The sequence below is a fragment of the Contarinia nasturtii genome, unplaced genomic scaffold (genome assembly GCF_009176525.2).
Source record: "Contarinia nasturtii isolate CC-2019 unplaced genomic scaffold, AAFC_CNas_1.1 Cnas_scaffold_745, whole genome shotgun sequence".
Classification (NCBI taxonomy): domain Eukaryota; kingdom Metazoa; phylum Arthropoda; class Insecta; order Diptera; family Cecidomyiidae; genus Contarinia; species Contarinia nasturtii.
The window spans coordinates 2,742,421-2,753,154 of NW_022198093.1; the positions used below are offsets into that span (position 1 = coordinate 2,742,421).

Sequence of the window (10,734 nt, forward strand, 5' to 3'; positions counted from 1 at the left end):
GTGTAAAATTTGTCACTTTTGTGTAACATTTGTCATTTTTGAGTAACAAATGATTTTTGCTGGAGATAAATGTTCAATTGACAATTCACTTGCATTCTCATTCACTGAGATCATACACAATTCTCGGAACTATTTTAAATTTTAAATACAAACAATTCTTTAGATGTGTTAAACGCTAGTTAACATTTTCATGTTTCACAGTTTAAAACAAAAGTGAATAATGGCGCCATTTGACCGAAAGACCAAATAATGAAATTAAATGATGTATTTATTTAAGGGCGAATGGTTTAAACAAAACCAACAAAAGTTAATACCAAAAAACGCAATGAGCCGCATCGATTTGCCACATAGTCAATTTCATAACATATATTTCCCACCGATTCATCTATGGTGTGTTTCTAATTTGTTTAATCAATGGAACAAATAAATATACATTTTTATAGCAAATTACATAAATACGGACCGTTTATTATTTGTGAAATGCGTTAGTCATAAGTCTTTAATCGAATTCGAAAATGTCTTTTGCTGAATGCAACTAATTGGATTTTAAACAATCCCGTCAGCGGTCTTAATCATGTAAATGTCATCGTTTTTCGCTTTGTTTATCTGGATGTATTTTTTTACTTCGGCTGTATCGAGATACATGTTTATTTGCTTAAGGTTTGATATGCACAAACACCAGTGATTCGACCATATTTACGTTCAAACTCTGGAACGACGACGAAAAAAGTCATTTTGCAGAGTCCAATCAATTTTATTCACTGCCGTGATGTCATGATTAATCATCGTATTCGCGTGTATCATATATAACATGTCACATGGAATTGTGTATATATAAATTGTATGTTTGGGCTTATGCGGTGTTCGGTATTTGGAATTTCTGTGAACATGTTTTTGGCCACCACAAATAAATTATGTTCAATCCAATCGGTCGATTAATTACTTTTGCGTCCAAAATTTGGCTGTAACAATTATTCGAAAACTCGGCTGGGGGTTCTAACGTTGACAAAATGAGAACTAGCAATTTACAATACTGATCACATGCCGTGTTTTGCGATCATGCTACACCATAATGCGTTTCACATACACCAAAATGTGGTCGGTTCACTTGTACTCTCAGTACCACAAGCGACATTTATCCATAACCACATCGTCTAATTATATATTTATCGCATTAAGTATTCATCGAAAAATGATTTTTGCTTTGTCTTCTAATTTTTTTCATTTTTCCTCTTTATTCAGGTAGTAAACAACGACGGAACAACCCAGTTAATCGAAACACAATAGCGTGAAAGCATCAGTCAAAATAACATAATCTCAGGTTTGTTGAATATAGTTGTATATTGAAATTCACTCCAGATTTATGACGATACTACGAAATTTTCATTGAATGAATTAAATCACTAATCATAATCAGTGTCTTAACGTCATATTATCGTTAGAAAATTGGATGGTTTGAATTCCACCTTTGCGGGAAGAGAAAGAACTATCTCCATGCACACAATTTCTCATTAAATAAATTTCCTTCTTTTTTTTTTAAAAAAAATGACCGAACTGCGCCTTAACTATAGTTGGAAAAAAATGGCAATTTTCAAAAGAAACTTTATGTCAAATTCAGACAAACTGCACGAAAATTCGCTCCACCGAAATAATTTCCATGCTACGCTACTGACATTTTCTTGTATGCTATAATCTTCTTAGTGTGTTATAACACAAATTTATATGGATTGTGTTGCTACAAGGTTAATAGGATAAACATTAAACAATTTGATATAAATCCTCTGATATAATTGCAAATGCCACATTAAATCAAAATATATCATATTAAAGATTTCCAACTATTACAAAATAACACTATTATTAGTTAGCAGTGAAGATTTTAGATTGAGACTCATCAATTATATTTCAACCAGTTCTCAAAAGGAAAATGCTCTTATAGTTCTTCCTATACATAGTGTTTTGCAATTTAATGTCACATATGAAAAATTCATGAGCGCGGAATATAGAAATATAATTTTTCTAAATGAAAACTTATTATATTTGTTCTTGGCTTATTTTTTTTTCTATTTTCAGAATGGAGTTCAACATTTTATTGTTGTTATCAATAGTTGGATTTGGATTTGTAAGTGGTCGTCAATGTCCAAGTCAATGTACGTGCAATTTGGATGAAAGAGGTTTCATTCAAACTATATGCAATCGAGGTGGAATGTCATCAATACCAATTCTTGAAATGGATCAAGAAACTGAAATTTTAATAATTCGTGGTCCCCGGAACGACCTCACCATCGGTCCGTTATTCAGACCATTGAAACGTTTAGAAATACTTCGAATCACTGATTCCAATGTGCCGTCAGTTGGTACATATTCGTTTTGGGGCGTAGAGCGTCTACGAATTTTGGGTAAATTCAATTTTCTTTATTTTCTCATTTACTTCACATACATATACCTTTTGTTAACATATTTTTTCTGTCTATATTTGGTTTCGATTGGTAATACATTTTGCAGATTTATCTCGTAATAATATAACAGCGATTTCGCAGGACAACTTTAAAGGTCAAGAGCATCTTGATGAATTAAATTTATCGCATAACAAAATTAACGGCTTAACATCATGGGTTTTCGATAATCTAAAGGTAAATTATAGCCATTTATTTATCTTCACCCCGTTGGTATGGTGGAAAAAAAGTGTCGAACACATAATGACAAACAAACAGCCGATGTGTCGACTGTGTCGAGTGTGTGAGAGAAAAAGAGAAAAGAGAGGGTGAGAAGAGACAGTTTGCAAGCAATAAAATATGTGTTCTTCGAGCAATGAAATGCTTGACAATAATAAAATATCGTTTGTTTCCATCCCCTTCATTTATTGATTCATTTCGTATTTTGCAGGATTTGCGACGTCTTAGCTTGGCCAATAATTTAATCGAAAAATTACCGTTGCGAGTTTTTTACAAGGTGTCCAAATTGAAATACTTGGATCTGAGCGAAAATCCATTGGACGATTTACCACCTGATGTGTTCACGGATATTACAGTACGTACATCGAAGAAAATCGATTGAAAATTCAAGATTATGTTCGAAATTGCTGTTGTAAACGACCATATATAACACGCATTCGATGCTTTTGCTATTTTAATAAAAAAAAATCGAAAACTGGAAACTGGAGCGGCACATGAGAAGCACTGAATTGTACATTGAATGGATGAAACACATGGGAACATGCAGAGTGTGTTCGATAGACATGGTGGTTTTTTTCTTCGTCGTTTCCTTCTAACTCGCTATGTAATCACACAACCAATATCTTAAACATGAACAAACTGTTCATTCAGGGAGCCGGTGCTAGTGCACGATATTTCCAAAATGATAAACAGCTCGTTCAAGAGAATTACCGCTATTTTATTGCGTTATAACGTTTTCAATGTGTTTGTGTGTGTCTATGTGTCTATCCTCTATCTACAAAGTAAAAGTGCTGGTTTTATTTTCATCGATCATTTTGTATCTTGTATGGATATAGTCAGCATGTGACGGTCATTCGCTTGTGAAATTGATCATAAATTTATTTTAGCTACTTAATAACCATCGTTTTGCATAAAAGTGGCACAGTATTCCCTGTCTTATTCTTGTCATACATTGAATATTCACTCGGTTATCGATTGGCTGGCGTTTTTATTTTTTACTTCATGCTGCGGCCAATTTTCCTACAAGAATTTTGATCGTCTTTGCCTTGTGGCTGTTAAAAATGGAATTTTCTCGTATGTATGCTTACAACACTGTTCATACAAAACCGATACAAATTGCTTTCCGTCGATTTATCCATCGTTCTCATAAATTGTGTGTACGCTAAGACGACGATGGTACGATGCAAATGAAAATAAAACCCTAATTGAATAGTTGTCGACCGTTTTTATGCTTCCTATCCGTATCGCATACATTGCAATGCATGTGCTTCGTATTCAGTTCTCTACAATAAGGAGAAATAAACAAAAAGAAACGCATAACCAATTTCTCGTAGTTCATTTTATCCATTCTTCTTCTTGGTCAATATTTTTCGAAAACAGGAATTAAGGGAGCTAAAATGTCGAAAATGTTTGCTGAAAGAAGTCAATGCAAAACTATTCCGGAGTATACCACGCTTAAGCGAACTGGATCTAGGCGAAAATTATGTAAATATATTATAAAATAAGTTCAGTTTTTTGTTACCGCTTTCTCATTGAATTTCTACCCTTTTTTTAATCATCTTTATAAGATTGTTCGTTTTTCATCATTGTATATTTCCATTATTTTTGATGTTAATTAACGTAATTATTATTTGCTAGCTTAAGCACATCAAGGAAGGTGATTTTAAGGACTTAAAGCGTCTTACCAAACTTTATCTCGATGGGAACCAACTTGATGCGATTGGAGAACATGTATTTTCAACACAAAAAAGCCTTGAATCACTCGGTAAGTATTTACATAGACTTTTTGCAGTAAGTTACGTTGAAATAAAATTTCTGTACCGGCTTTGCACACTTTTGATGCTACAGTTATGCATCACTTTTGAATGTTTTGTATAATTTTTTACTTTCATTTTTTAACGATTCACTTTATGCAAGGTATTATGATTCAGAATGGTTTCTTTTTGATTTCATCGCACCATATACTTCCTTTATCGCTCATATTGTATATTTATTTGTATTTTTTTAGATTTGTCCTATAATAATCTGGTAAAAGTATCAAAGGAATCCATATTACATCTATCAAACCTCACGACGCTCGATCTTTCGTACAACGACATAGAATACTTGATGGCGGGTGTCGTTTATCCATGGACGAAAGTGCACACATTGAATATCAGTGGAAACATACGACTTCCCACGTCACGCATTTTTCTCTCATCATTTTTCGTAAGTTTATCTTAAATTCTTGCTATTCATTCAATTGGGAATTTAACTTTTCGTCGAATTAAAAACAAAAGCAGAATCCTTCAATGTTACATTTTAAGAACCATCGAAAATTCCGGCCTAATTACTTTGCATAACTTTTAGTTTGTGAATTATGCAAGGGCCTTTTTCAATTTTTTATATCCCAAAAATTGTTTAACATTCCATTAAAGAGACCATTTGATGGAATCTCAAATGTTTAAGCATATTTCACAGGTCAATGGTTTACTTTGCTCGAAAATATATTGATTATTATTATAATTGAATTGAATCAGTAGAGTTGATAACAATATTTATGGATCTTTCCATTGCCCATGAGTGCTCTATTTTATACCGTTCAATTGCGTCAATAGCGTCGAATGCAATAGAAAATGTTAAAATCATCAATGTGGCCAAGAATATATACACTCATACAGAAGAAAAAGGAGATGAAAAAAGACTCCCGATCGAATTACTTTCTTGTGCAATGTGTGAAGTGAATAATCCATTTTAAATGTCGGAATCTATGTTTATTCGCGTATAAACACTATCGAATCGGTTTCGAACGCGGCGTTATTTTGTTACGACAAACAAATTTTCCAATTTCATGTATATATATTTCATTGCAGCACTGCACAACGTTTATTTTCAACTTTTTTTTACTTTTCGTTGGTGAATTTTTCATTTGCATTTGTTCGAGTGCAGAATAAATTCGTGCCAGAGAACGACAGAGAGGAAGAGAAACGAAGAGATGGAGAGAGAGTGATAGGAAGTGCGAAAAAAGGAGAATGTCCGGATTGGAGTGTAGTTTATAGTGTTGTGCACATAAAAATGCTTAAGTTAGTACATACTAAATTTTATGTGCACACGTTGGCATTGTACAAAATCGAGTACACTTGGAAGAGCATCGAAACGGTATGGGAAAAAGTCAAACCAGAAAATAGATTGTGTGGTGTTGGGGGCAACAAAAATTTGTAAATCAAACGTATTTCAATTGCATCGTATCGTATCTATCATGTGTAACTCCGATTTCCATATAAGTTTCCCTCTCTCTCCCTCTTTCACACACACACTCACTATAAGAGAGAAAAAGAATGAAAAAACTGGATTTTGAGCTGAAGTTTTCGAAACACGATTCTAGTGTGAACCAATAGAGAGGAAAAAAGACGCTGTGAATAATAAAAAGAGCAAAGCTTCTAAACGATCGAAAACCCATTCACGTCACGAGAGACACGAAAACTGTTTTTCCATGCTTGAGCTTGCGAATCAATGTGATGCACATTTCAATTTTTGTTTGGCATTGCCGCTTGATTTTTAGCACATCAATAAAAAAAAACATTTGCACTCGATCTTTTTTGCTCTCTGCTATTTTTCCTACTCCATCTTTACCACTTCCTTCCCTTTTCATCTCGTCTTTTTTTTCGTATAATTCGATCCAAAACATCGTTTCATTTTTCACACTCCAACTGCAGCAAATGGAATGTGGAAAAATCCTATTTAATTTACGGAACGTTAATAAAATTGAATTATCCTTTAATTTCTCTAGAAAATGCCATCGTTGAGAGTTTTGTCGATTGCTGATATGGGCATAGATCCACTGCACCTATTGAATCCATCGTTTGATCAATTAAAAGTGTTGAATTTGTCCGGCAATCATTTGGTGAATACATCGTTGAAGCCACTTGATCCGTTCAACAGTTTAGAGGTAAGTGCAATATCACGTTATTTGTCGCTTGTTGTACAAACAGAAATATTTCATTGAACAAGAGCTCACGAAGTGTGATGTGCCGTGCAAAATATTGGGTTCAGAAAAAAACCTCAATTACATTTGCGCCGTTGCTTTCAGCGCGCGCACACACATCCTCAACAGAAGTTGTGTTGCCACAAACGGAAATTGCATTTCACCCGTTGCGTGCACACCGAAATCAAATTAGCAAGCGACGAGATTTTAAAGAAAATACATACACCGTACATACATACATACACCCAATACTTGTCATTTATAAATCAAACAAGTTGAAATACATTCGCAAAACGCTATGTTTCAAACGGATGTTAGTTTTTCTTTTCGGTTTTTAATTCTTATAATCGAATTTCCGTTGATTTTTTTTCGGTGGCAAAGTTTTATTTGAAAAGTTTTTTGTGTTAGCTTTGGAATGAAATCAAAATAACTTTCTAAACGAAAGACAACTACCAAAGGAAAATTTAGTCATTCTTCAATTTATTTTCATGATTTTGGGAATTTTTGATACAAAAACATGCATCTCCAAATTATTCTTTTTTTTTTTTCAAAAAAAATTATTCCTTTTAAATATTAGAACTGGATACGACAAGCTAATGATGTCAAATCAGTTCACCTACATTTTTGATTTTCATCGAACTGACACTAGCTTTGGCGTAACCACGATGAGAACCGTCAAAAAAAAACAAAGTTGCTATTGGGACATATTTTTACAATTTTCTTTTTCAAATAAATTGTTTGTAGCTATTGGATTTGTCGAGAAATGATATAAAAGGCTTTGATGAATATCTAGTATGGAAACTGCAACAAATAAAAGATGTTAAACTGGAAAAAAATCCGATCATATGCGACAGATGCCACATGGGAGCACTTATAGATATCTCACACACGGTACGTATTATTTTTCATAACATTTTTGGCTAACACACGAGACAAAACAGATATGACAAAATACATCGAATACATAGACATAGAGACTAATAGCCAGAGACGAGAGAGAAAGATTTGATCCGGCCTATTTTGTATTTTTCCCTTTTTTCGTTTGCGCATTTAAAGTTGTCATCGTTGTTAATCTGTTAAGATTTATGTTCATTCATGAATATTTTCTGTGATGGGAGCTCTTTCTATTTTTCTTTCTCTCTCTCTCTCTCTCTCTGGGTATGTGTCTTTTTTTCTATTGCTTTGAACCAATGGTTTAAAATAGCATTCTATAAAAGTCCACCCGTCATTGGCAACTGAACACATGCTATGCACTCTCAATAAAAAGTGGCAAAGTTCGTGTTTGGCTAAACCATGTGGAAAAATGTCAACATGTTTGACAAACTAAATTGTAACGAGTTTGAGGAATGAGAATCGGATTTCTCCATCTCCTGGTCAAGTACACACATTCTAATCGAATTTCATCGTTCCGTTATTCATCTACAGCTACCATGGAATATTTATCCCATTTGCTATTGGCCAGACTCACTACGGAACAAACCAATTTCCGACATAAACGCAACTGCACTGGAGTCATGCAACGATTTTGACAACGATCTCTATGATTTTGGCGGAATATCCGAGAATATCCTATTGAAACGGGGTGAGTTGACTGAAATGCTTAAAATCATTCAAAAATTCAATTATTTCAATTGTACACATTCGTTTTCCAGGCAATTTCAATCTTTTTGCGATTATTTGTGCCACTGGCTTCATCACCATTGCAATCATTGTGCTAATTATTGTCTTAAATGTGAATCGACACTCGGCCAAATACTATACAAACGAGGACAAACGTTGCGGTAAGAATGACAACATACATTATCATTTTCAGCATGATATCGACGATTTAATTTGCACACACCATTCCACAAATTTTACAGACGGACTATATGAGAAAAATATCGATACGCTTTCAATTACCGGAAATGAGTTGAATTACAAATTTCCCATCGAAGACATCATTTACACAATAGACGAGACGACATTGCAGCCACCAACACAGCCACCGTTAATAACGTCATTCACCACACGGAACGGGTAAATTAAAGTTGACATGCAGTTTACTTAATTTTTTTAACGGAGTCAGTCCAACCAAAATTCAATTGTAGCTTACCATTAACGGCAATTATCGGTAGCTATTTAAAGCGCAGATTTTCGACGATAAAACAGAAAACTTTTTTTCCAAACGCTTTTAAAGTGTGCGGTAATTGCCGAAAAATGTTAGCATTTTATACATTTTTTATTCGATAAAATCGATGAAATTCCAAGAATTTGTCGGTCGCCTTGTGAACGATTGCATTTTCGTTGTCGTTCAAGTGGTGACAATAAGCGTCAACGCTCAAACACGGTCTATATGTCAAGAGGTAAATAATTTTCTTAAGTGCAAAAAGAAAAAAGAAGCAACACTCAAGTGGTATTCAATACCCTTCACAGTGCATCCCTTCACATCACCATCGATGTGTTTGAGTGTGTTTATATGACATTATTATTGTATGTATCTTTATCAATGTGTTGTAGTTTTATTGCATTTTCTATGATCGTTTCTCATCATCCGCATCATCCATTTTTAAGAGCTGAAATAGTTTAAGTGCCAAGCCAAGCTACATTTTACTATTTGCTTTTAGTGATTCATTAAAACAATTTTCACGCTCTCATCTTATATACACTTTCTTCGGCTCTACATTACTTCATTCATTTTCCACTTTCACAATCAATGTGTTATAGTTGACACAACTAAATCATGTGAACATACAATAAACATAAAAAAAAAATGTGAAGAAAACCGAGCTGACGGTATATTTATACAAAGAAATTTTATGACATAAATGGCCACCGCAAAAATGACGCATAACATTTTTGAAAAATATTGGATCATTAAAATGGAAAAGAAATATTTTATGTATAACGTCTTTGTTATGAAACGAAAAGATTGTGTTGTTTCAATAAACCATTAAATGGTGATTACGGACAGTGTTCGTATTTTAATAACTCATTTCAAAATTCATATTTTGGACGAAAACAATGAATTTTCCTTCTCGAAAACATTCAGCACGTTTTAAGTGATGATTTTCACCATCCAATAGGTCTGGCTAAATAGCTCAGCTATATTATGAAAGTTTCCGATTTTTCTCGGGACCGATGAGCGGTCTATTAATCAATGAACGGCCAACGAACGCATAACCACGATTTTGCCAAAGTTTCTTCGGTACTTTATCTTCGTAGAAATTTTCTGTTCCATTTTATTCAAGCTTTGCGTTTTACCTCTTCAAATGTATATTATTCTAATTGCTTGACTTTCAAATAGAAAATATTTCATCGAATTATTTCCATAAGAAACTCATCCCAACTCATAGAAATAATTTCAGAGTCTTAGATACTGTGGTGGTCCGGCGTCTTATACAAAATCATGGTTATGAGAGTCACGCGTTCGATAGCTGCTTTCTATGAATATAGCTGATATAGCCAGTCAGTTCTATTGTACGATGCTGCTGCGCTTGTGGGAAAAGAAATTCTTTAAATAAACACTGATGCATGTATACATCGAAATTCAATTTAAAACTACTACGCTATTATTCTTTCATCGACCAAATGGCAAAAAGTGCCAATTTCATCGAAACTTGACTATAAAAATAAACTGCCAATGTCAATTTTATGCTAGGATAATGGTTTAATTTTACTCTTCTATTGCAGTTATATCACGTTTGATTGCGATTATTATTCTTATTTTTAAGATGACTTTATTTTTTAACATTATTCAAGACTTATACACAAACACTTTTATATTCGACGCTGTAAATAATGAATATTTTTACCAAAATGTATTATTAGACTAATGGAATGAGTCTGCTGGATTTAAGCACTTTTTTTATTAAACCGTTTTTTTTTTCTTCATAAATGTAATTTTCAGACAATCATGAATGTATTAGCTAGTAGCCAATCTTATTGTATTTAATTTAAGATCAATTAGGAGTCAAACGTCTTTGTAATGAAATTCAATTTAATTGTGAAGAACCTTTTTTGCAAAGAAAATTTGTAAAATTAGTAGATTTTAAGAAATGTTGTTTGTAACGAATTTCACTATATAGATTGAATTTGAAAAAAATGTCCAATTGT

General features: G+C 33.3%; 1 protein-coding gene across 6 annotated transcripts in view; it reads left to right on the forward strand.

Annotated features, from left to right (window-relative positions):
• LOC116341735 (insulin-like growth factor-binding protein complex acid labile subunit) overlaps positions 1-10,734 on the forward strand; it is a 43,703-nt gene extending 32,969 nt beyond the window's left edge. For 4 of the 6 annotated variants that reach the window (XM_031768980.1, XM_031768979.1, XM_031768982.1 and 1 more), the window contains exons 3-15: positions 1,243-1,321; positions 2,074-2,399; positions 2,506-2,633; positions 2,887-3,030; positions 4,056-4,160; positions 4,314-4,440; positions 4,684-4,883; positions 6,445-6,603; positions 7,384-7,530; positions 8,065-8,221; positions 8,292-8,420; positions 8,502-8,658; positions 9,975-10,305. In XM_031768980.1, coding sequence (XP_031624840.1) covers positions 2,075-2,399; positions 2,506-2,633; positions 2,887-3,030; positions 4,056-4,160; positions 4,314-4,440; positions 4,684-4,883; positions 6,445-6,603; positions 7,384-7,530; positions 8,065-8,221; positions 8,292-8,420; positions 8,502-8,658; positions 9,975-10,068 — 1,872 coding nt within the window. In that variant the 5' untranslated portion in view covers positions 1,243-1,321; position 2,074 and the 3' untranslated portion in view covers positions 10,069-10,305. The other 2 variants (XM_031768985.1, XM_031768984.1) reach the window with 2 other exon arrangements.